This window comes from Corythoichthys intestinalis, chromosome 3 (genome assembly GCF_030265065.1).
Source record: "Corythoichthys intestinalis isolate RoL2023-P3 chromosome 3, ASM3026506v1, whole genome shotgun sequence".
Taxonomy (NCBI): domain Eukaryota; kingdom Metazoa; phylum Chordata; class Actinopteri; order Syngnathiformes; family Syngnathidae; genus Corythoichthys; species Corythoichthys intestinalis.
This window is the reverse complement of record NC_080397.1, coordinates 5640665-5668416: the sequence shown is the minus strand read 5'-3', so window position 1 is coordinate 5668416 and position 27752 is coordinate 5640665. Positions and strand designations below refer to the sequence as shown.

Here is a 27752-nt window from a genome sequence, read left to right as displayed (position 1 = left end):
GTTAACAGGTGTCATTTCAAAACTACAAGTCTGTATTCTTTGTATAATTCTGCTTACCAACCAAATCAATTTAATAGAATAAACTAACAGGAGAAATCTATTATTTTTGGATAATTCTGCTATTTAACAAAATGAATGGTTGACTGGATGTATGAGGGATGAAACCAACAAACTAACTGACTAAGAATTCCTCCATACAAAAACGTCGCAGTCAAGCATTTGTGTCCAAATCATTCTATATCTTTCATATCGTGCAACTGAATTTGGAAGTCAAACCATTGCGAAAATTGATACCCAGCAGCTTCCTGCAACCCCACACCCCCTCCCACACACACATCCACACACTAAAAAACAGCCGTAGTCACATAAAGATTTCAGAGCGTGAAAGTGCTTCCAGATATGTCACGGGTGGTTTTCTGCTTGTTAGTCACAACGCGGGTGACGCCTCCTGGGAGAGTTAAACTCACTGAGTCCGGTTCCGGTGGGAGCCAGTCGCCAACACCGATGGTGCTTTCCGCTGCTCAAATTCCTGCCGAGTCAGCACAGTGCCCTTGTGTCCATGCTCTACCAGCTTGCGGGCCGACTCCTTGCTCTGGAAAAGCATAAATGTGTCAATTATAAATCCGCCTTAAACAAGACCTAACATTTTTCAAAGATGGTTATATTCAAGGTTAAGTCAGAACTTTAATTGACCGATACAGGTAATCCCCGGCCTGTTTCTTTTTTTCCCCAAAAGTTCCTGAATCCAGGTAGTCCCCGGGTTACTACATACCCGACTTAAGTGATTTTGACTTTACGATTTTTTTTGGTTTTTTAATAATGTTGACTTTTGTTTTGTGATGCATGCTTTTATCTTGGCCCAGGAAACGTAGAGCAGGTAAGTAATAATGGCACGCGAGTAAAGGCTGATTTAAACTTTACGTTGCAGTGACGGCCGTAAACGCAGACCCAATTTACGACCCTATGCTGTAGCCAGACATACGCCTTCAAAAACACCTGACTACGTGTCACGTCAACACACCGTGACGTCAACATCAAAGGACTCAGAACGTTGTTGCCGGTTCAGCCCAACAACGCTGGCATAATCAAACATTTTCGTAAACATCTTCTGTGTCGTCTACCCATCAACATTTGTATTAACATTTGTTGTTCAATATTGATTCACTGCAGCTCCAAATACATGCGTTCCATCTCTGTTGATATTGCTATGACCGGAGGAAAACCAAAGGAATTTTTAAAAGAGTCCCCACAACCCTCTAGTGGCTTGGCAGTGAATTACAGAGCAACACGTTCCCTTGACGTAGAACTTTGAATGCTCAATGACAATGTAGTGTCTATGCCGTCGCTTCTCCGTCAACAGACCGCAGAAGCATAAATCAGGTCGAAAAGCGCATCTAAACACGAAGAATGTATTTGCGCACAAAAAAGGAGCGCACGGGCACGTGCAAACACAAGGAAGAGCGCATTTGCGCACAAAAAGAAGTCACGCAGCTGAGTGAGACAAAGAGGGGAAAGCTTGCAAGTCTGCAGGCACATTTGTTGGTTGTGAAGCATCCACAGAGACAACACCTGTACAGTACATAACACCTTTTGGATTGTTTGTTCTGTATTTTCAATTGTGGTTGAATACTTGGGGCGAGTTGATGTAGCGGGCCTATTTTCAAAAACTTAAAATTAATAAATTTTCAAAACCAAAGCCACTAGCGACCTAAAACCAAAACAGGCACCTCCCTTAGGCATATATGAGTCTCCATGAGCAGCGACATAAAAAAATTCAACGTCGTTTCCTAATAAAATCCCGATTATTTTTTCATAGAAGTATAACAAAAGTTAAAATGGCTATAAAATTCTCAAATTTTACGCTAGATGCACAAAAATCACCAAATGCAGAGATAATCACCTATATTTTCAGGATCAGTAGCAATATTTAACATTACAAGTTTTTGCCCAAAATAGCAACTTTTTTAGTGCAAGTTTTCAACAGCTTATAGATCACTCAATTTTCACATCAGAAACATAGTACTTGAGGAAAGCATGCAAAACCATCTTAGTTTTACTCATTAAAAGTGTAACGGGTACACAGTGTATCCGTTGTAGCACGTGGAAACCTCCCCGCCGATTCCTTCATGTAAGGACGCTTACGGCTGCACCGTTGGCTCGAGCTTATTAGCGCAGTGGTTACCGTCCTTGCCTGCGGAGTAGAATCATCGCGGTGCGCGGGTTCGCGTCCCCGTAACGGGCACACAGTGTATCCATTGTAGCATGTGGAAAACTCCCCGCCGATCCTTCATGTAAGGACTTTAACGGCTGCTCCGTTGGTTTGAGCTTATTGGCGCAGTGGTTACCGTCCTTGCCTGTCAAGTACAATCGTCACGATGCGTGAGTTCGCGTCCCAGCCTAATTTGCATTTTTTTTTATATACAATCACAACTTGTATAGGTTGAATTTGGCTATTGTGTAGAGATACAAAATCCAACATCGTCACAAAACAAAGAGCTTTTGAAGTTGAAAATACTTGTAAATAAATGCTTAAATCGCATAATTTCTATAGATATAGTAAACGTAAAACAGTCTAGATTCTTGGTTTAAAAAAACCAAACAAAAAACGTTATTGTTCATTTTACATAAATATTTCAAGCAAAAGTTACGGTATTGTGTAATCCAACATGGCAGCAGTCACGAAACAAAGACCTTTTTAGGTTGAAAATTCTTGTAGATAAATGCTTAAATCGCAGGATTTCTATAGATGTGAACGTAAAAGAATCTAGATTCTTGGTTAAAAGCAAAAAACAGGCAGTTATCATTCATTTTACGTAAATATTTTAAGCCAATTCAAGACACTAATTTTGTCCATGAATTTTTTTCACGTTTTTAAGTGCACACATGGTGCTATTTAATATAATAACTACCTTGAATCCTCAACCAAATCAATCTTGAGACACTCCTGCCTGCTTGTAAGTAGTAAAGCCTTTGTCCTATTTCCAACTTAATCCAGCGTTAGAATGCAGCATATGTTTGAGTTTATCACAGTGAAAGTCAACTCAACGATATGCCTGGGTCGGCCCCCTAAGGGAAGGCGTAGCACAATGTCTGTGGGAGCTGTCTTGTCAACTGATGCTGGAGTCTATGATAGGTTTTAATTTTACAGATTGTAGACATGCTCATTTGTCGACCACTGTGGTATTTGTGTAAAAACTTTTAACCCTGGACAGAAAATCTTTATAGATGTTCTAAATGCATTTTGATTGACTAGTACTAAAAAGAACCCCCCTCCCCCCCAAATTTCAGCACTAACAGCTATTTTTTTCCACACAAACTGTACTTTTAAATCGTGAACGGAGCGCTTTGTTAGCCCTTTCGTGCAGGTGTTCTTGGTGCCGAAGCGTCATTGACGTCGGCGTGCAAACTGCAAACCGAGCTGTCAGTTCGTACGCTGCGGCCTGTCAGCTTGCCGCCCCACGTCCGGAAACTCTGGACGCCACCCCCCCAACTGCTCTTTTGATGCGGCTCGGTAGAAACGACCCCCGAGTCCTAATGTTGGCCCAGAACCGCCGTCTCTTCACGCTGGACGCATACCCGCAACATCCATCCTGGCGGCGGAGGTGATGACTTTGTAACGTGACCTCTCCTACCATCTGAAAAGCCTCAAACAGCGGCGGCCAGGAAAAACAGGTCCAGGCAGTGAGGCAACGTATCAGAGGCGGGCATTCGTCGGCGTGGTGGTGACCCAGCCCGACCTGCACCAGTTAACCAGTGATTGACGACAGCTGATTAGCAGGTCAGATATGGCCTGTTGATGCCCAGTGTGGACACAGGTGTTCAAACAAAATGAACCACTATATCATCAACAAGCGTGCCATCTAGTGGAATTGGTGGTAAATGTTCACAAAGGAACCATTCTCTGCCTTTCTGATGTTCTTGTGAGTATCAATTGAGCGGTGCTTCCCTCTAGCGTCTGATTCAAATACCTACATCAACAAAACAGACAAGAACTGGGCTTGCTTTCAAATTACGCCGGTGTACATGCTACGTTTATCACAACTAAGATATGATTATAAAATATGCGCTTATATAATGGCCCGTGATAGTATGACACGCAATTTTTGAGTGCACAATTTTACCAAAAACAGTGGTTTTAAATTATATGAGGGGAAATTACAAAATGTATCTTAACTTAAGTTTGTTTATGCTAATAAATCAGCTTTTATTTCACATGACGAAGCAAACTTCACTCACGCTAAGGAAAAACAAATCCATCGTTGTCACTTTTGAATCCAAATATTCTTCGTAGTTGTTAAAAGAGTTCACTGGGTCATCACTTTTGTTTAACTCCATCTTCCCAGTATGTGGTCGAGTTACCATGGCGCGATATCTCACCGGAAGCGGAAGTTACACTCACCTGGACCAATCAGAATATACGTTCAGTGAAACGCTGATGTTTGGTCAATTTGATGAAATCTAATATTCAAGATTTATTTAATTTCTTCTGATATAATTGCAGTGTAAACAGATTGGTAATTGGCTTGAGAACAGTTAATCTGTTTTTTTCCCCCTTGTGCTTTTTCCTCATGTGACATTCATTGGCATACCTGTCAACCCGAGGCCGCTGGCAATCATATAAATATGGACGGACGTATGCCCTTACAAATTGGTGACTAATTTTACGTTTTATATAGCGTGCAATATGAAATAAAAATAAAACTCAATGTTTAAAATAGTATGAATTTATTAGAATTTATTAGTAATATTGTCACATATATCCTGGTGCAATCAAAGAACAATATCTTTGGCTACATCATGATTACAAAAATTTAACAGGGACTTTTGTTATAAATGTCTGTAGCACTTTTGGCTATTTCTATCATGTCTTTTGATGACTGCACTTCAGCTCGCAATTCAGTTTGACTTGAAGGTAGTTCGTTAGTGTGTCCAATTATAAGTTAAAAAGGTCAATTGATATAATTAACTTACCGATGCAATCTTTGAGTCAGGGAACATTTCTTTTGCCAATTCTGAGAAGTGATTAGCAATAGTTGCGGGCAAATTGTGTTCGGGAACAAATTGGCAGAATAAAATCTCCAGTTTCGTCACTTTTCAATCTGCAGACTGCATCTTTATAACCAGTGTTGTTAATCTTACTTGAAAATAAAAAAGGTAGTTAATTACAGTTACAAATGACTTCTCCCAAAAAGTAACTGAGTTAGTAACTCAGTTACCTGAATGAAAGATTTTTTTTTTTTTTTTTGTCAAAAAAACAAAAAAACCAAAAAACATAGTAACCTTTGCTATGTTTGGAAGTCATTTAATGTTGTGAATCAACTGTTAAAGTGGTTAAAATTGCTCCCGTTTTTGCATTAGTTCCCTTCTGTCTACTTTCGACATGTGAACGTTTTAAAACTGTTTCATCATTTAAAGATAGATTCAAGTCAAGATTTTGCCGATTTAGGAGTATTTTAGTTAAAAAGTTACTCAGGTTCGCTAGGATGGTTCACTACAACAGAGCCTTTCTGAGAAGTCTACTGCTTTAAGATGGCGGCTGTTTACCAACGCCGGCAAGTGTATCATTTCACATCTAGTTCATATACATGTGATATCTAGCGTAGCGTCATGTGGGCGTAGTTTGTAGGCTGTCGACTACAGTCAGGTATTATTGGAACCACCAAGCCTAGCATCGTGTTTGCAACGGCGTCACTCCCTCTTTCCCACTCCCTCTCTTCTCTCTCCGTGTCTCTGACCTTTCTCGCATCATTCAACCAACGTAGTAACACATAGTAACACACATTGTTTCGTTGCCAAAACGGTGACAAAATCCGGAGAAAAAAAACACGTAATGCACGAAAAACGTACAGATTTTGAACGTACGGCGTACACATTTAAAAAGTACAGATACGTGCTATAAAATGTAGTTATGTAAAATGTACCACTTCATATTTATACTCAAGTAAAGTACAGATACACCAAATACAGTATGTACTTAAGTACTGTAATGAAGTCCATTCCACCACTGATTTGTTTACGCAGTAGTGTATTACAAAACAACCTTGTAGGCCCTCGTGGGTTCACAATGAATCATTCATTGTTTCAGTGCATCATTTTTAAACCAGTAGGCAAGTGAACTAGTAAAAGAGGAATTGCATCCCATGCAAATAGGTAAAGACACAAAAATGTTTTTGGGGGGGAGTAAAAGAGAGCCCACCTTATTAGGGCCAACTCTGTGGGAAACGTTCCTGTCTTGACTCACGATGATGGAATACCATGTGTGACTAAACAAAAATATCTTCTTTTTTTTTTTTTTAATGAAAGACAGCATCATTTCAATGTCTTTATTTGTGATGTAAATGTCACATGAAGTCTTCTTCATAAATACATTGCAAGCTTTTCTTAGAAAATATCAGTACAAAAGATTTCATGTACAATACTCAAAGTGATGACGATTATTGAGTTACAATTCTTAATGGCTTGTTTTTCTTCTTTCAGACACATTTACTGGTTATGTACAAAAAACAACTTGCGACAAGGAAAAATAATATATCTACAAAAAATACAACATAAGGTCACACTACATATAAGCTTAGAATATTTTCAGTATATTAGAGAAGAAAAAAACAATATACAAGGATAAAGTTATACTGTATTTTTTCCAAGGATATTTTCATTTTTATCCCCCAAGACAAATATGTAATTGAATTTCAAGTAATGCTATTTTTCTTTTTTATTCCCTGACTCTTTTCTGAGATATTTTAATCATGCAAAATTCATACTTGTTTCCTCAATAAATGACTACTAATTTTGTAATAATGCAATAGTATTTTATTTTTATTAAAAAAAAAAAAAAAAAAAAAAAAAAAAAAAAGATTGGCCTCATAATATATCGTTACTTGAAAAATACAGCTTTGATTTGAATCAATATTGGTTAATCATGACACGACACTAAACCCATTCCCTTTGGCGTAGCTCTATCTAGTGGATGAATAAAGCTACTACAACTACAACAAGTATTTAATGATCCAATAAAACCAAAAGTGATGGAACAAAACATTTTATCAATTGTAATTGAAACTTTAAAACATGCCATTTAGGAAATAATTATGGAGTTTACATTTATGTCCTTTAAATCAGTGGTCCCCAACCTTCCTTGCACCACGGACCTGTGTAATGTGGGCCTTTTTTTTCCCGGATCGGCAATGTGTGGCAGAAAACTACAGTAAATATAAAATAACACGACGGGGCTAAAAAGGAACATCAAGTGGAGGGAAAATGTAACTCACCATATGCTGAATCAACTTTTTTTAACAGCGGCATGTCCTAAAACCTGACAGCAAATATTCTTGGTCACAGGCATGATGAGTTCTTCTCCAATTGTGAAATATTTCTTGGCTTTAGCATTACAGTATGCAACGAGGTATGATGATTTCAGTGCATTTGCTTTTGTTGCCTCTTTTGCTAGCTTTTAGCCACATATTTTGCAGAATGGACTTGGTTATAGGCTCCTCCCCTGGCTCAGCCAGTGGCCTTCACCCCGTGAAAAAGCTGTGCAAAGACGCCCACAGCACACAGCCAACAGCAGCTAAAGTTTATGTTATGCTTATGTTTACCTTGCCTGACGCTGGGCTGCTATAGGTCTGCAAACACCTCAGAAATGGCGGCGATCCACTAGATGGCGATGTACAAAAATCTCTACTCGGATTGGTCAATAGAGTAGACAGGTATAGACCTCATTCACGTGACGTCACAACATCGGCCCCTGACTTGTGCCGCCATATTGTCCGTCAGCTGATCGTGTTTACGTGTTACCGCTACGTACATTCCTCCTATTACAGCGAGTTTTTCTGCTTGTCTAAGGAATCACCGCCTAGTAAACGAACCCGAAAACCTTCCTGACAATGGTTAACATTGTTTAATCAAAATGGTCAAGGCGTGTGTGGCGGCTGGTTGCAATAAGTTCTATCGTATACCGAGAGACCAGAAGAGGAGAACGAGATGGACTGCTGCAGTTAGACGACAAAACTGGGCACCAAACGATCACCACAGACTGTGTAGTAGTCATTTTATATCTGGTAAGATGCATTTAATATGTATTTAGAGGGTTTTGGGCTGACAAATAACCACAATTAAGATCATTGCGAGGGTAATCACCGACAACATACAGTTTGTTTCAAATTCAAAATGTTTATTTCTTCCCTTTCTTCCACCATCATTATTTTTTAAATAATATTTAGCTGGGACCAAGTGAAAGAAGCGGCCATTTTAGTAGTTACTGTGTGCCCTTTGTTAAAAGGGCAAATCTCTGAAGCAGCACGGTTTGTTTATTTCGGTCCATGATGCGTGAAAACATCAATAGTCGTGATGCCAACACGATCGCAGACATCATCAGATGGAGACTACGAAGCTCGTCGCCACGGTCGCACAGCAAGAAGGTGAGCGTAACAACAGGTGTTGTGCCGATGTGCCGTAAAATAGCCGCCCCGCGTGAAATGTCCCCCCTGACGGGGGCGCCCACACGGAAACGACTATCTTGTACTGTGAATATGTATTATTTTACTCAGCTTGAACTAATAAATCTTGTACTGTGAATATATATTTTACTCTGCTTGAACCAATAAATCTTGTACTGTGTATATGTATTATTTTATTCTGCTTGAACTAATAAATGTCATACCTGTGTGATTGTCATTGGGATATAGTCATGAAAACCTGTAGACTAATACACGTAAATGCATTACTGTAATGCGTCCATTAAAACATTTGATGTTTTCACCTCAATTAAGCGTTATAAATAAGCGCTCCCGTCAGGGGGGACGTTTCATGCGGGGAGGCTATTTTTCGGCAAAACACTAGCCTGTCGTCGAACCGCCGATCAGGTTTCATTTTACAATCGTGACAACGGTGACGCTCAGCTGCCCAAATGTCATTTCATGATTGCGCCGGTGCCGATTTTGGCTACCCGACTCCTCATCGTGACATAAACTGGAGTATGACTGGAAATTTTGTGGTCTCAGGACGACCTCTGACGCACGGGACCGGACGGGAGGAAACATCGATTTGGGATTCGAATATGGACCTGGCGACTGAATCGACCGAACCTTTTCCAAATAACGTCTTTTATGCAACTCATACACCGGGGCTTCCATAATTTGCAAGTGAATCCACCTTTAGAAACTACGATCATTGACAATACGGATACACATTGTGTGACGTAGGTGAACGGAGTCTAAATTGATGTGTCAAGATGCACAGGCCAGATTCTGGTCGTTAACAAATGATTTATTATTTCTCTGTGGCCCGGTAGCACATGTGCCACGAACCAGTACTGGTCCCCGGCCCAGTGGCTGGGGATCACTGCTTTAAATGGCATTCTCCTGTATGAATGCATTTTTAAAATCTGCTGTTGATCACCTAAAAAAAAAAAGGAATTTTGCGTATTGGCAGACATGAGCAAGTTGCAGCATTGCGAGACCGTGACCTAGACAGTGAAGAGTAATTAAACCCCGCTAACTCAAAGATTAAGCGTAATGTCAAAAATTCTGAAATTCCCCCTTCCCCTCCAACTTGACATGTATGCTCAAAGTGTTTTATCACTCATATGTATTGGTTTTATAATTTTGTCAACTTAACATCTAGTTCTGTCCGTTTTTAAATCAGAAATCAGCAATCCAAAGGAACTTTTTTCCAAAAGTGTTGCAGATTGAGGATGTCGGGAATGCTCTGAAGTTTTTGGAAGCTGCGTTTTCTATCCAAAGCGATACTTAGGCCAGTACTTGACTTGTCTGGGCTGCGTCCCGACCCGGACCTTTGGTTTCTCTAGTTTAGGTGGGGTTTGCAGACGCTCGTCGACTTTCCTGTCTGTAATGGCAAATCCATGCTCGCTGTTTACGCCAAGGCCGACCCTGGGCAGGAAGTGTGTGGATACGTGCTGGGCTTTGACCCGTGGGCTGGAGCCCATCTTGGCTTTGCCTCGCTTGTTGAGGGCCACGAACCACTGGCGGCCAGTCCTTCGGTTCCAATGAAGCACAGAAGCATATGTGTTGTAACTGTTCTCCTGGAAACGCTCACGGAACTTGCAGTCGTCTGTAAATGACACCTAACAAAAAGAAAATGACAAAATTGGAGTCAAACGCATTAGTGCAAGATTAAAGTCGGATTGTTTTCAAGTCGCATGTTTACTCAAAACATGCAGCGGTCCAACGCCGGATTTAGGTTGAAAAGGTACAAAAGCTGTACCGCATACAAACAGGAAGGATTGTCTCAGGAGTGATTTGTTCGAGGATTCAAGGTAACTATTATATTTTTCATACTATGCATGCATTTTGAAACGTGAAAAAAATGAATGGGAGAAATTAACTGCTACGGACTAGCATTGTACTTCAACATATTTACGTAAAATAAATACTAACTGCATGTTTTTTTTTTTTTACTTTTAACCAATAATTGTGACTGTTTTACATCCATATCAATAAAGAATTCAAGGATTTAAGCATTTATTCACAAGAATTTTCGCCAGAAAAGCTCTGTTTACATATGTTGGCCGACACATTGACTAACAGACTAGTATCATACTTTGACATATTTACATAAAATAAATGCTAACTGTATATTTTTGTTTTGCTTTTAACCAAGAATCTAGACTGTTTTACGTCCATATCTATAAAGAATTCAGGGATTTACGCATTTATTCCCAAGAATTTATACCGGAAAAGCTGTTTACGTATGGCGGCGGCTACATTGACTAACGGACTAGAATCGTACTTCGACATATTTACGTAAAATAAATGCTAACTGCACATTTTTTTTTTTTTTTTTTTTTTGCTTTTAACCAAGAATTGAGACTGTTCTGTGTCCATATCTATAAAGAATTCAGGGATTTAAGCATTTATTCACAAGACTTTTCAACGATAAAAGCTCTGTCTGTGATTCCACTCAGCCAGTTTTGACATTATCAAGTCTATGGGTAAGCCTCACCGAACGATAAGAAGCAGCTGTCCTCACTGTATTATGGGATATTTACACCAACAGATACTAACCAGAAACACTTTATTTGACAGCGGCGTCATAAGACTGTCATAAGACCGTCATAATTATGACATGACACTGTCATGAGCATTAATGAATGCATTTGACATATGTCATTTAGTGTCATCTGGCAAATTATTTTTGAATGGATGTAAAAGATCTGAGCTGGAAATAAATGGAGTAGTAACAAAATTTGCCAAATGACAACTACTCACATATGTCATAAGCATTCATTAATGCCCATGACATTGTCATGTCATAATTAGGACATCTTATGATGCCACTGTCAAATTAAGTGTTACCTATTAACCCAAATAAATCAACAAGTAAGCAGTACTGGACTACAAGCCACATGATTCAATATGAGGGGGAAAAAAGTAGCGGTTATAGTCTGAAAATTCAAAAAATCATTGTGATTAAAGCTCCTTTTTTTAAGGAAAAGAGCTGTAATAATTCAAGCAAAAACACATATTTTTTGAGAACCTGAAAAAAAAGTTCTCTTGGAATAAACATTATAAAAAATTAACCAGTAATACGTAGACGTTTTCACCCACAATAAATTAGTTTTGTTTGCAACTTTAAAGGGATTATACTTTTGTTTGCCACTTTGCCACTTTTTTACTCGCGACTGCCCCTCTAGGCCTAAAGTGTAGGTGCAGCTTGTGCATGGCACGCATACTTGTATGAGCACAAATATAAAGCAACGAGCATTCAGCACATCAAATCAGCACCAGAAACGTAAAAATTGTTTGTCTTGAGCGTTACTGTAATCTGATTACTTTCTTTCAGTAACGAGCAATCTAACGCGTTAGTTTTTCCAAGCCAGTAATCTGATTAAAGTTAGTTTCCTCAGTAACTGTGCGTTACTATTTTGTTTTTGCCTCATACTGTATGTAGAATGAAGAATACTGTAGTCATGTCCGAAGAGCATTTGAATAGAAAATACCGCATTTGAGTTTGGGAGTGACATCACATCTCACGTTTTCTCATCGGAAAAAAACGGGTCACGTGCCTGAAAAATGCAATTTTTGTCTTTTTGAATAGTCCTGTCATCTTTACTATCATTTCCAAAACAAACCTTGGATTACTGTCGCCGCTAGATGCTGTATAGCAACTCATTATGAAGTTAGGAAAAGACGATGTCATGGCTGTCGAATTTACGAGGCTACCACATACACTTGCAAATATTTCCCACATTATTAGCCCGCATTAGGCTAATTACATCGCATCGTAAACGAAATTTAATGCATGCTGGGATACGTCAAAGAGCCACTTTCGCGTCCATATATTTGTTGCTAACATGTGCTAACCGCTAACACAAACCACTGGAATCATTCCGCTGTTCACAAATGTTGGCTCTATGTTCCTTTTTTGGAAGCTAAAAATAGCAACGGTGGGAACCAAATGAAACTGTGGGTGTTCTCGTTGTTTTGTGCTGCCATTCCGAAGCAAAACAAACATTTCCCGCTCATGCGCAACGTAGCAGAAACTGAAGCCAAGAAAGCGGCAGGTAAACATGGCCGTCCTATGAGAACTGGCTTCGGCCACACTTGTGCTTTACACACAATCAGATCTTTGGAGGCGGCATCGTGGACTATTACATTTTGTATGCAAGGGGTACATGATATATAGTTTCAGAATTTGATTTTATTTTTCCAATGCTATTAGAAGATTAATGTTGTATATTAAACTTGGGGAAAGGGTGGGAAAAGTACCAATGTATTCGGAGGTTGCTTCCATATGATACTGCAATTTATTGGGTTCTTCGAAGTACTGTTGACTTTGAATTGTCACTAAATGATTTGAATTCATGTCACTTTGTATTCACAGCGTTCGCCTTTGAAGTGGCCGGCCGGTCGGCCACTGGCTAACCGGATTTGTCAAAACAAAAGCGGGGTCCTCGAAAAGGCTCCCAGGAGAGCCCCTAATCGCTTTTACTTGCTGCCTATTGATTTCCACTTCAGCTGCATGTTATCAACCAAAGCAGACACGACTTCATCTTCCTCGCCTACTAATACATGCTAACTAGGGGACATTCCTGATGCTAGGCTAAACTAAGCTAAGCGACTCCATGAAAATTGACAAGCTTTGTGACTAGAGATGGAGTCATATATACAGTGGGGCAAATAAGTATTGAGTCAACCGCCAATTGCGCAAGTTCTCCTACTTGAAAAAATTAGAGAGGCCTGTAATTGTCAACATGGGTAAACATCAACCATGAGAGACAGAATGTGGAAGAAAAAAAAAACCAAAACAGAAAATCACATTGTTTGATTTTTAAATAATTTATTTCCAAATTAGAGTGAAAAATAAGTATTTGGTCACCTACAAACAAGCAAGATTTCTGGCTGTCAAAGAGGTCTAACTTCTTCTAACGAGGTCTAACGAGGCTCCACTCGTTACCTGTATTAATGGCACCTGTTTTAACTCATTATCGGTATAAAAGACACCTGTCCACTCACTCAGTCAGTCACACTCCAAACTCCACTATGGCCAAGCTGTCAAAGGACACCAGAGACAAAATTATAGACCTGCACCAGGCTGGGAAGACTGAATCTGCAATAGGTAAAACGCTTGGTGTAAAGAAATCAGCTGTGGTACCCCTTTCCCACTGAAACTAGTGGGTCAACGCGCGTTTTTCCAAGCCGATGCATCCCACTAGCAATTGGCATTTGGCACCTTTCCCATTGACGAAAAAAGCCGTGTCATTTTTTTTTTTTTTTCACCGGTCTAACCCCCACCCCTCCTCAGCCGTGCGTAAGGTGCGTGACGTCACCACGCTAAGATGCGCTTCGACAAGTGCGACCGAATTCATTCAGTTCAAGGAAGTTAACAATGCAAAGCAACATGGAAGCCTCCTTTCCGTTTGTGTTCTCTGTTTTCATGCGTTTTACTGCCCGCAAAATGGTCGAAATGCAGCTAAGGATCAACACTGTGCTTGTGCTGAGGCAACGTAGGCGACGTAAATTTTGGTTTGAAATTGAAAGGAGTCGTGTACGTCACAGGAGGAGGAGAAGAGCCTTTGTTTTGTCTGTTATGGCTATTGCTGACGCTGCTACACCGACTGTTCGCCGTATGTGGATCCGGGCTAGAGGTTTGTTTTTTGTTATGACGCATCACGTACTAGCCTACGTCACCACGTAGATTAGGGTGTTGACTGTTGACCCGGGGTGCATGGCGATCAGAGCTGAGGTGATTTTAACGCGGGTCGCTTGGCGGGTTGATTGACACGGGTCGCTGCACCTTTCCCACTGCCACCAAAAGCCGATTGTTAGCGGGTTGACACGGGTTTTTGGGCCAGTGGGAAAGGGGTATGGGAGCAATTATGCCATTATTAGAAAATGGAAGACATACAAGACAACTGTTAATCTCCCTCGATCTGGGGCTCCATGCAAGATCTCACCCCGTGGCGTCAAAATGATGACAAGAACAGAGAGCAAAAATCCCAGAACCACACGGGGGACGTAGTGAATGACCTACAGAGAGCTGGGACCACAGTAATAAAGGCTACTATCAGTAACACAATGCGCCTCCAGGGTCTCAAATTCTGCACTGCCAGACGTGTCCCCCTGCTGAAGCCAGTACACGTCCAGGCCCGTCTGCGGTTCGCTAGAGAGCATTTGGATGATCCAGAAGAGGACGGGGAGAATGTGTTATGGTCAGATGAAACCAAAATAGAACTTTTTGGTAGAAACACAGGTTCTCGTGTTTGGAGGAGAAAGAATACTGAATTGCATCCGAAGAACACCATACTCACTGTGAAGCATCGGGGTGGAAACATCATGCTTTGGGGCTGTTTTTCTGCAAAGGGACCAGGACGACTAATCTGTGTAAAGGAAAGAATGAATGGGGCCATGTATCGAGAGATTTTGAGTGAAAATCTCCTTCCATCAGCAAGGGCATTAAAGATGAGACGTGGCTGGGTCCTTGGGCATGACAATGATCACAAACACACAGCCAACGAAGGAGTGGCTTCGTAAGAAGCATTTCAAGGTCCTGGAGTGGCCTAGCCAGTCTCCAGATGTCAACCCCATAGAAATTCTGTGGAGGGAGTTGAAAGTCCGTGTTGCCCAACGACAGCCCCAAAACATCACTGCTCTAGAGGAGATCTGCATGGAGGAATGGGCCAAAATACCAGCAACAGTGTGAGAAAAGCTTGTGAAGAGTTACAGAAAACGTTTGGCCTCCCCTATTGCTAACAAAGGGTACATAACAAAGTATTGAGATGAACTTTTGGTATTGACCAAATACTTATTTTCCACCATGATTTGCAAATAAATTCTTAAAAAATCAAACAATGTGATTTTCAGTTTTTTTTTCCACATTCTGTCTCTCATGGTTGAGGTTTACCCATGTTGACAATTACAGGCCTCTCTAATATTTTCAAGTGGGAGAACTTGCACAATTAGTGGTTGACTAAATACATATTTGCCCCACTGTACTAGTATATATCAATTAGATGTGAGACTTCAAAATTTAGAACACATAACTTTTAAATTACAATTTGAATTTGGGTTAAACTCTCTCGCTTCAACTTGTGTTTTATACAAAGATTATGGTATCAAATTCGGTTTTAAAGCATGATTACAATGGTGGAATGTAATGTATGTAAAAGTACTTTGTTACTGTACTTAGTACATTATTGTGTATTTGCACTTTACTTGAGTACAAATATTAAGTGGTACTTTTTACTTTTATTTCAGTACATTTTACAGCACTCATCTGTGCTTTTTATTCCGCTTCTTTTCAAATGGTCGCCTGTGTTACACGTTACTTATGTTTGTTTGGGGGGGTTTTTTTGCATTGTAAATTGATAGTTTTGTTTTCATGCCTCCGCTGCAATCGATAAGCTTGCTGTAACTATGTTGTAATTGAACACTAGAGGCAGCAACAAGAGTACAAGCAAGATTATGTAGGTGAACATGATATTGACCAATAAAAACCAACAGTGGGAGCAGCGCGGCTTTAGATGGGTGTTGCACAGTCTTGTACAGTAGGTGGCAGTATGCACCTGATAGTTGCAATCTGCCAATAAGAAAAGGTCGGGAGTTTTTGAGCTTGTTAAGCTTCTGTATACAATGCAGTCAATTTAATTGCTTGTTTCTTCCATTCTGCACAGTTTTAGATAAATTGAGCAGTCAATGAATTGACTTTTGCGAGTCTAATCCGCTATTTTGTCTCCAATGTTTCGGTTCTTTTTTTTTGTCACACAAACAGTACCTTATTGTACCTCACAGTATCTTACTTTATACTTTACTTTATTAATATGACATGTTCTGTCCTCACTAAACCTGAAGTCATTCAGCTTGACAGACATCGAAGAAGGCAATTGTGCATTTTGAAGCCTTTTACTTCCTTTACTTTTGACAATTTGTAAAGCTGTAGCACACATATGTACACTTATGTTCAAAATGACACACATTTTAACATTAAAACACTGGACACAAAACAATTGGTGTTCAAACATCCATCCAGTCGGATATGTACATTTAGTAGATTAAATTAGCCTAATTTGCCTTACAAATGTCTGCTAGTTTAAATGCTACAAATGCTAACGTATTTACAATTCTCATAGCAAATCGCTCAGACGCAACTCCACACACAACAAGCATATATTAGCTGAAACAATTTACAGCCTTATGTGGGCCAAACCAGAGCGCAGCTGTCCTTTATCCATGTCGGACAAGAGTCTGCTCCTCAGTCATTTGGCTACAGTCAAGCCAGACCCAATGCTGCCACCAGCGGGCAGTGTATTCTCCATCATTTAACATAATACAATACTTTTGTACTTTTTGGATATCTTTATGGTATTTAAAGGGTTAAATCCGATTTACGTGGAAATTTGGTTTACGTCGCCAGCAAAAGAACGGAACTAGTTCGTAACCCTTGGACTACCTGTGTTACATTTTTTCATCGGGAGAAAATACTTTTACTTCTTACTTGTAAAGTAAATTTTAAAGCAAGTAATTTTGTACTTTTACTTTAGTACTGTATTTTTTCTAATGCTTGTACTTTTACTCAAGATATATTTTTGTGCACCTGTGTCTGTACTTTTACTTAAGTAAAAAAAAAAAGGGAATACTTCATCCACCACTGCATGAATGTGATTTTAAAGTTAAGGTTTTTGTTTTTACTGCCTGCAGCCAGATTGCTTTAGAATTTAGATTCAAGTTTCAGTATCCTGTTAGAGTTTAAAATTAGAGAGGAACAGGGCTTATATTTCAATTTTCAAATTAGCATTTCAAGACAGTGTTGGGTTCTGGTATCAAATTAGGGTTTAAATCCTGGTTTGGTTTAAAATTACGTTTTCTAAAATAAATTTTGGTATCAAACAAGGAGACAGAGACATGTTTATACTAACAACGTACATGTAGCATGTTATCTTAGCATGATGCTAGTGCTCACAGTGGCATGAAGACGTCCTCTGTTATTCATGGCCAGGAATCGGTTGCTGTATACTCCTCGGATGCCAATCACACCCTGCGATACAGCAAATAGCTCCAGAACACCTGTAAAGGTGAAAGACTGAGTCACGAATTGACTTGATTGACTGACGAACAGGTGACACTTTTTAACCACTTTGTGCTTGTCCAAAATGTCCTGTTGTGGTCATTTGCTATAATGACGTCAGACAAATGTTTGCAAATCTCAAAGCAAATTATGAATTTAAAAAAATCATACATCAAAATTTCAGCAAGGTAAGGGGCATAAAGGTTTTTGCCAATTTGCAAGAAACTTATGGTTCCCCCAAAATTTACTCAAAAAAATTCCCATTCGTTTTTAATAGAATGCCATAGCAACATACGTCGCTCCATTCATTTCTAATTGCCAAAATTTCCCCATCATTTTCAATGGCAAAAAAACTGTTTGGTTTTGAATTTCGATCAAAAACTTATCAAAAACCTAACCACTACAGCCCATTGACATTCAACTGGCGTCCAAGTAAGTCAATGCCATTGACAGCAATGCACGTCCATGCCATTGATAGCCATGTACGTCCTTGCCATTGACGGGCATGTACGTCCATGCCATTGTCAGCCATTTATCTCGATTCAGTTGATGCCAATCAACCACTTCTTCACATAAGAAGGCACAATAGCGCCCCCCAACTCATGCGGTGACTATAAATAGCTAGGCGCGTCGCAGGTGGCGCAATTTATAATTTATCATCAGCAAAGGTGAGTTGGAGGGATAGTTGATGATCTGTTAACATGGAATGCACATATAATCCAATTGAAAAATAAATTATCTAGGAATGTCTCCATTCTTTACAGAGCAAAAAATGTACTAGCTCAAAGGGCCCTTCAAATAATTTATAGTGCACTGTTTTTACCCTATTTGACTTACTGCGCCGAAATTTGAGGCAACACTGACAAATGTCGATTTCACCCTCTGTTGGTCCTCCAGAAAAAAGCACTACGGATTATTCATTAGGCACAATACACGGCACATAAACATGAGTTATTTATTAAATCTAATTTATTGAAGCTGTATGATTTAATAAATTTCAAAACGGGACAGATGATGTACAAAGCCTCAACTAGTAGTCTGCCGAATAACCTGCAAAGTCGTTTCCAGGCTAGGGAATCGAAATACGATTTGAGGGGAGAAAATGTATTTAAGCTTAACTATGCCAGAACAACACTAAAATTATTTTCGATCCCTTACTCTGGTGTACAGCTTTGTGACTAGCTCAGGGTCATTGGCTGTTTTTAAGAGGAGGTTTAAACAAATTTTATTAAACAATTATTTTGCTGACTCAAGCTAACTCTTGGTCATGATAAGAACTGTACAAAAGGCAGATAATGTCTGGGTGACAACTCAAACTTGTAAACAAAACCCAGTGTACCCAAGAACAAAGGAGGGTTAAAAAAAAAAAAAAAAAAAAAAAAAAAAAAAAGGTGACTCAAAGCCAATGCAAACAGAACTCTACCAGACATCACAAAGACAGATAATCTTTTGGCTGTAAATGCACAGACAATTGACTTCTAATAGTAGTATTGTTACATTCTGTAACAACTTGGAACTGGTCAATTGGTCACTGAGTGCCCTGGACAAGATCTTTTCTACAATGCGATCAGAACCTAGAAAACGCGCCTGCTCGGGAAACACTTGCATGTCTGAATATGTGGAGGATAGCTGCGGTAGATGGCGGCCGCTGTGTCTGACCACACTCGAAGTGGAAGACATCGAGGATGTTTTTCTTTATGTTGCGCTGCTGGCTGCGATTCTTCTGCAGGGGCTTGGAGCACACTTGATTCGTCGGAACATCATCAAAGTCTTGGATAGCCAAAATGATCGGCGGACTTGGCAACTACTGTGGTCAATGCTAACGCTGGAGTGAATGTCAGCCTCAACAAGGCCTGTGATGATATTTTGCAGGTGAAGAATGACCTGGCGGCATCCAACACTGTCACTACCGGAATGGCAGGTTCATGATTTCATCTGATTTAGAATTCAGCCCATTGAGGGGGAATTATTCAGAACGAGGAAAATGTGACAAAGAGAGCCGCAAAATGTCTCTCTACTCCAGTATTTTTACAGGATATTTTTTTATGGAAGTATTTTTCCAGAATTTGCTAAATAAATGGTATGGTCATGTCAAATAACGGTCTTGTGCTAAATGGAATATGAATTAATAAAAATGCATTTATTCAGTACGACATGGCAAAATTACTCCATAATGGTCAAAACTGTTGACTTCACCTTTACTGTCGCACCTCCCGAACGATAGTTTATGCCACTGTCGTTAGTTCGGCTTTTGTCATTTCCCTGCCCAGGCTCCGCAGAATGTAAACAAAACTGGAGGCGTGACAGCTAGCCAACATGCTAACCCAAACCGAGTGATGTCTCAAAGTCTTATTTTTGCTTTTCAAAGCGAAAAATCACACAAAACTAGCTTGGATCATGTCACACGGCGGCGGGGTTGTTGATTGTTTTTGCCGATAGGCAACCCAACGGGCGGCGAGCAAGTTACAGCTCGTTCCCCTGCTGCGGACAGGAGAGCTCACCGGGGAAGCAGCTGGAGAGTACCGCCAGACAAACCGGCCGAAGTCAGACGAGCGCGTAGCTGCCACATGGTCAACACGAATATGGCGTAAAATAATGCTTTATTACACAGCGAAGACGTAAACAGTGAGAGTTTAGAGAGCGGCAAGCAGTTGTTGTGCAGCTAACATATTTCTGAGAACTTTTATACATGTTAGGTTTTGTGTTGGTTCCCTCCTAGTGTGTTCCTGTGATTGCCCATTGATTTCACCTGTTGTAGCTGCTCCTAGTGTTTCCGCCAAGCTGCATCCTTCTGTGTCACCCATCCGTTCCCCGTTGCCTCGTTACCCCTTGTCTCTGTGTGTATATAAGCTCCCAGTTTCATTTCACTCCTTCCTGCGTCATTGTTAATGTCCATGTGCACGTCCGAACCTGTTCTCGCCAGTTTCCAGTCTCCAAGCCCTCGTGTTCCCCTCAGTAAGTTTTTGATACCCAGCCTTTTGTTAGTAACCTGAGTTTTGTTTGCTGCTGTGTTTTTTGGATCTCGTCATTAATTGTTGGTACTCTGTTTTTTGCTTGCTGTAATTAAATCATTTTTGCACCGTCAATCTGCCTCGCCTCCTTTCCCTGCATTTGGGTCCACACACCACCTGCCTGCCCGTTTCCTGACAATACATATTCGTCCATGATCAAACTTAAGTAAATAGTCCTTTATTTAAATAAAGTTTGTAGTGTTTACTTTGTAATCGCTGTATTCGCTGCCATTTTTATCACAAAGTTGCAATTTCTGACGGTGTTGAAAATTTGACAGAACACCGGGGACACGAACAGGGCAATAAGCTGAGTACAAACAAGTGTGTGCAAACAAGCCGCCGGTCGTCGGTCGAGTGGCATTCTCGGTGGACAATCAGCCACAAAATGCAAGCCACTTCCGTATTAAAACGCGTGCCATGATCCCAGTATTTGACACAATACAAAACACAATGTTTGCTCACTTCCTCGTAAGTCCAATGGTCTCTTGATTGTCAGACTTGTTTTGGCCAATCTCTGCGGTGAACGGGAACTTTTTCAAACCCAGAAAGGCTCACACGCCTCTCCCTGGTGCAGCAACAATTTTCTGCAGCCGTTTGGCTGGCTTGATGTGAAAAATAAACGAATTAATCCGCAAAATCAGCTGAACCCGCAGTCCATCTGCATGCTATAAAGCAATGCTGTATTGTGAGATGCTGACCCAGGTGATGTCACATTCGCATTCGTCCTAAACCCGAGACTGAAGCTGGAAGTTACTCATTTTCATGGCGCGGGATTCAAAAATTGAATATATAAAATGATCGCTTCCACACTCATCCAAGCGGTCTATTTCATTCAGGAGCATAAAACACCACGTGAAATATGAAATAAACATGCTTTTTGGTGTCATACGCACTTTAAAACCCTGTGTTGAGTCTCCAGTGTTGGGTTCCAACATTTTCATCTGGGTTGTGGTTTCACCTTAACCTTGTCCTTAACCTTAACCACGTGGATTCGTATGTTGCATTTAACTCATGCATGTGACAGACGTAGAGGTAAACTTACTGAGAGTGTTTGCTTCATGACTACCGTTGATTCGTCCGTCTGGGTGGATCTGGAGGTGGAAACCGATACCCACCCTGCAGTAGAGCCGGCAAGTTCTGCGCCCCGAGCGGACCTCCTGCTCCTCCTCCTCCCTCGCCTCGCCGTAGCGATGCGCCGCGGCCACCAAGTGCGCGACGATGAGCAGGTATAGCGGGACGTTCATGCTCGACCACCCGCCTGTCGATGCACTCGCATTTCCAGCTGAAATCCTACACGCGCACACACTTGCAGTGCCAACAGAGGATATTTATACCGCCGATGATCTCACCGCTCCGGGCATTTCTCTGTCCTCACTCCCGAATTGCGACCACAACCAACGGCGGCCGCTGGTGCGACGCACGCCGCACATCTGAAGTTATAATACGCATTAGCCCAGACGCACGTATGCGCGTTTTACTCACACTACAGTTGGAAGACGACGACACACTCCATTTAATTTGTTCACTTTTGCATGTGTGACTCGTGACAAGTGTACATTGCGACAAATGCACAATCCATCAATGCAGTCGTGAAGCAGAAAAGATTGTTACAACTAAATGGTTTACAGCTCAGCAAAAATCAAGCATTTTTCCATTGGAAATAAAAGTTTTTTTTTTTTTTCACACAGCATAGCTGGGATGCAATTATTAAGAGCAATGAGTAAATACTAATTCAAGAAAAGGATGTTTGACTCTGTATATGTAAACTGGGTATTAATCAAGACAACACAGGTGTGAGGCAGCTAAAACAAACATTGTGTATACAACTAAATATTACTTCAACGCATAGGCGGAGTTTGACTTTTCTGGCGCGGGGGCAAAACATGTTGATGACCCCAAAACGCAGTGTCAGCAATAAAATTAAGATACAGTGCTGGCCAAAAGTATTGGCAACCCAATTCTTTCAGATAATGCTCAATTTATCGCAGAAAACGTTTGCAATTACAAATGCTTTGGTAGAAATACAGTATCTTCATTTATTTTGCTTGCAAGAATGAGGGGGAAAAAATCATTATCATTTTACACAAAAGTCCAAAGATGAGGCAGACAAAAGTATTGGCACCCTTTGAAAAATCATGTGATGCTTCTCTAATCTGTGTAATTAACGGCACCTGTTACTTACCCGTGGCACATAACAGGTGGTGGCAATAAGTAAATCACACGTGCAGCCAGTTAAAATGGATTAAAGTTGACTCAACCGCTGTCCTGTGTCCTTGTGTGTAACACATTGAGCATGGAGAAAAGAAAGAAGACCAAAGAACTGTCTGAGGACTTGAGAAGCTAAATTGTGAAGAAGCATGGGCAATCTAAAGGCTACAAGTCCATCTCCAAAGACCTGAATCTTCCTGTGTTTACCGTGCGCAGTGTCATCAATAAGTGTAAAGCCCATGGCACTGTGGCTAACCTCCCTAGATGTGAACGGAAAAGGAAAATTGACGAGACATTTTAAAGAAAGATTGTGCGGATGGTTGATAAAGAACCTCGATTAACATCCAAACAAGTTCAAGCTGTCCTGCAGTCCAAGGGTACAACAGTCGGCGTCTGAATGAAAAGGGACTCTATGGTAGGACTCAGGAAGACCCCACTTTTGACCCATTAGACATAAAAAAAGCCAGGCTGGAGTTTGCCAAAACTTACCTGAGAAAACCAAACTCGTTTTGGAAGAATGTTCTCTGGTCAGATGAGACAAAAGTAGAGCTTTTTGGGAAAATGCTTCAACATAGAGTTTCCAGGAAAAAAAACGAGGCCTTCAAAGAAAACTACACGGTCCCCACAGTCAAACATGACGGAAGTTCCCTGATGTTTTGGGGTTGCTTTGCTGCCTCTGGCACTGGACTGCTTGACCTTGTGCATGGCATTATGAATGACTACCAACACATTTTGGAGCATAATGTAGGGCCCAATGTGAGAAAGCTGGGTTTTCCTCAGAGGTCATGGGCCTTCTAGCAGGACAATGACCCAAAACACATTTCAAAAATCAGAAAATGGAGACTTCTATAGTGGCTAGCAATGAGTCCAGACCTGAATCCCATAGAACACCTGTGGAGAGATGTGAAAATGGCAGTTTGGAGAAGGCACCCTTCAAATCTCGGAGACCTTTAGCAGTTGGCCAAAGAAGAATGGTCTATGCAGAGCATTGTAAGAAACTCACTGATGGATACCGGAAGTGGTTGTTCGCAGTTATTTTGTTTAAAGGTTTTACTACCAAGTATTAGGCTGAAGGTGCCAATACTTTTGTAGGGCCCATTTTTGGAGTTCTGTGTAAAATGATAATGATTAAATTTTTGGGGGAGGTAGGCTGATTGAACACTCTAAATTGTCCGTAGGTATGAGTGTGTGCGTGGATGGTTGTATGTCTCCTTGTGCCCTGCGATTGGCTGGCAACCAGTTCAGGGTGTCCCCTGCCTACTGCCCGTAGTTAGCTGGGATAGGCTCCGGCACCCCCGCGACCCTCGTGAGGAAAAAGCGGCATGGAAAATGAATGAATGAATGAATTTTACTACCAAAGCATTTGTAATTGCAATCATTTTCTGGGAGAAATTGAGCATTATCTGACAGAAATGCAGGGCTGCCAATACTTTTGGCCAGCAATGTGTATGCCCGGATAGTAGTTTAGCCCATGCTCGTACATACACGCATCCCAGCTGTGTGTCCGTGCGTCTGCTTAAGGCAAGGCAAGGCAAGGCAAATTTATTTATATAGCACGATTCAACACGAAGCAATTCAAAGTGCTTTACATCACATGAAGATCATAAAAATCACATTTAAATGAATGAATGAATGCTTTATTTGGACATGAGAAAAAAATAAAAATAATAGACAAACAAAACAAACGAAAAACAATTTTATTTATTTTTTTAAATCAGACAGAATCAATGATATTCTCGAGATAACAGAAACAATAGTTAAAACAATAATAATAATGATAATAATAAACAAGATCAGGATTTATTCATTGAGTCCAAAAAGGAGTAGGATGAATGGTTTCCGCCCAAATGCATGATGGGAAGATGGGCAACCATGACTGTCAGTGGTGGTTGCAAATGGTATACAGCATGTTCTGCGTTGTGTTCAATTAGTTAAGAAAAAGAATGTCTCCTACTCTGCCCAAATGCATGATGGGAAGTTGGGCAACCATGACTGTCAGTGGTGGCTGCAAATGGTATATAGCATGTTCTGCGTTGTGTTCAATTAGTCGTGTTAAGAAAAAGAATGTCTCCTGCTCTGCCCAAATTCGTGATGGGAAGTTGGGCAACCATGACCACATTTCTCTGCCTCACTCTCAGCGTGGTAAAACGGTGTCATTGTAAACTGTCTGAGGCAACGCATGAATGGATCATTCAGTGCATGCGTTAATTGTGTCAAATATTTTAACGTGATTAATTTTTAAAAATTAGTTACTGCCCATTAACGCGATAAATTTCACAGCCCTAAAAATAGATTTTTTTTCTTTTGTTCATTACATTCATTTTTGTTGTTTTATTTTTCCTTTACAATTTTAATAGACAACATTTTACCAGCAGAATCTTTATTTTAAATTCATATATAGTGAATTTAATTGGATGCAATAACGTTTTCGGCCACCGGGTGGGCTATGCCCCCCGACCTCCCTTTAATCTTATGCTTATGCTTAAATATGCTTCAATGGTTCACAGGAAAGTAAAATCTTGAGTTTTTTTCTCCACAATTTGCAGTAAATGTATGAGTTTGTACTGAAATACAATTCGATAAAGAGATACATGCAACACAGCTGTGAAGCTGTCAAAACAAACAGCATTTAATGAGCTAATTTTACTTCAGTGGTTGTTACGTGCCAAAGATGGCTCGTGAAAGGCGTAACATAAAACAATCCACACAAATGGACAAGTGGACACAAATTTATTTACACAATAATCAAACTCGCAATGAATATGTACAAAATGCCGAGGAAGCGTGACTTCGGGGTAAGCCCAGGCCAAAACAACAAACAAAAGCAACTACACTTAAACCCCACCCGCTAACTAAGCCCTGATCATGTAAAAGGAACAAAGAAAAGACAGCTTCTAACCTAACTTCCTACTCTATACAAAACAGGAGAAAACGGGTTGAACAGAAATGGCGACTTACCCTTACTTGCTTCAGTGCTCTTATTTACAGTGGTGAACAAAAACGATCCAATAACGAATAAACACAAAAGACCTCACCGAAAAAGCGGGAGTGTATCAAACTAGCGATCAAAATGCAAACGAGCGTGAATGGCGAGCAAATAGCTAGCGAGGAGGAACGCGACAGAATACTGCCAAATTGCGACCTCATAGAACGTTGACAGCGGCAGGTTTATGAAGCTTGGCGCCTCCTTCCGTGGCCAATCAGCGGTGGTGACGTCATCGGTCCGTCCTGCGTCGATCAGCTGTCGTCACAGTGGGAGGGGAAACAGCCAGCTGGTGGAGGCGGCGATCAGCTGACTGGAAGAGTCTCAGAAAATTAACCATTAAACGGCCAGGCGCCGTCACAGTGGTTCACAGAAAAGTGAACTAATACCACATTTTTTCAGTTTGTTTATTAGATGTTTGAGTCTGTAGAGAAGCACAGTTGCTCAAATGACATCATGCAACACAAGTGAGAAGCAGCTGCCTTTTTTTTATTTTATTTTTTTTTTTTTTTTTATACGGGTAGTCCCCGGGTTACGACGTATATCGGCTTACTTGATTTCAACTTAAAGGGGAAGTTCAAAATTTTGGACATCAGGCTTAATCGTCAAGTTAGCGAGGGTTTAATTAATCGGTAAAGTTGATTTCAACATATTCTGTGTAGTTTGTTAGTTATTTGTTAGTTTCAGGGCTCTGCAGTGGCTCAGCTAGTGCGAGTCAATTGGGCAAACTTAGCATGCAAATAAAAAGCAACATATGCACACATGAAAATCATCGACGATCCATGCAATCACTAGTGTTGTTTTCAGGATAAAGTTATTAAAACTTACCATTGCATGTCAATAATTGCAATATGAACAGCAACATTTGTGATCCAGAAGCTCTGCAGAGGAGCAGGGCAGAGTGATATCACATCATTTTTTTTTTTACCGCTGATTTTTTTATGTCGTAGCCATTAGCAAGTAACCAGTTTATATTGTTCCTAGTTCTTCATAGGGAATATGTGGAAACTTTCCTTTGCCCATTTCTACTGTTTCCACAGCCTCTAAATGCACATTTTGCAATTTTGCCGGCTGTCAGTTGTACCTCAGCAGACTGATGCTGCATTCAAGGAAGGTGGGAAGTCAGTTTCCAACCTGCGATCTGAAAAAAATATCATTGGAATGCCTCCACTATTTGATCACTTACTGTATGAAAAGGCAGGTTTGCTGGAGGTCAAAATGTCTTTTGATGGCCAAAATAAATAACAACTTGTCGCGATCAGCCATCGTTGCCGTTTACATTCGCTTGGAACGCTTTGAGGTCGCAACTGGTACCCTACGAGTGGGATAAGTCCGACTTCCCACCTTCCTCAAATGAAGCTTGAGCACGAGTGGGCGAAGCACTCCTCTCAGTTGGGGTCGTGTTAAACATCTAAAAAAAATAGTCCTGCAGAATTGAATTAAATACGGTAGTATTTTTGTGACATTGTTTTAGCCTCATGGGTGTTTTGGAACGATGATCTGGATTTTGAATTTATTCGACTATGTTGAATCTGCTTGTAGATCTCTATCATTTTTTTTATTAGCATGCTAAATTGGCCCCATTGACTCGTGCTAGCTTAGCCACTCCGGAGCCCTGAAACTAACAAATAACTTACAGTGCACGGAATAGTTGAAATCAACTCCACCAACTAATTAACCCACCCCCCAGTAATTCGAAGATTATGCCTAATGTAAAAAATTCTGAACATATCATCTGCCATTTGTTTTTTTTTTTTGTTGCTTTTTTTTTTTTCTTTTTTTGTCACGTAATGCCAATAAGAGCAGTTGTCGTCTCACTTAGTTTAAAGTGCCTATGACACCAAAAAGCATGTTTATTTCATATTGTGCGCAGTATTTTATGCTCCTGAATGAAATGGGCCACTTGGATGTATGTGGCAGCAATCGTTTTATTTATTCCATTTTTGAATCCCGTGCCATGAAAATGAGTGACTTCCGGCTCCAGTCTCGGGTTGAGGAGGAATGCGAATCTGACGTCACCTGGGTCAGCA

General features: G+C 40.5%; 2 protein-coding genes across 2 annotated transcripts in view; both read right to left on the bottom strand.

Moving 5' to 3' along the window:
* cfap299 (cilia and flagella associated protein 299) overlaps nt 1-4365 on the bottom strand; it is a 173696-nt gene extending 169331 nt beyond the window's left edge. The window contains exons 1-2 of the mRNA XM_057831321.1: nt 4237-4365; nt 468-592 (exon numbers count right to left, since the gene is read on the bottom strand). Coding sequence (XP_057687304.1) covers nt 468-592; nt 4237-4362 — 251 coding nt within the window. The 5' untranslated portion in view covers nt 4363-4365. The remainder of the gene's footprint in view (nt 1-467; nt 593-4236) is intronic.
* Nucleotides 4366-9243: 4878 nt separating this feature from the next.
* On the bottom strand, nt 9244-21775 carry fgf5 (fibroblast growth factor 5). Its single transcript, XM_057832640.1, has 3 exons — nt 21574-21775; nt 17416-17519; nt 9244-10081 (listed from the first exon to the last, which is right to left on the bottom strand). Exons 1-3 carry the CDS (start codon nt 21773-21775, stop codon nt 9731-9733), a joined length of 657 nt encoding a protein of 218 aa, XP_057688623.1. The 3' UTR covers nt 9244-9730.
* Between the last annotated feature and the right edge of the window lie 5977 nt (nt 21776-27752).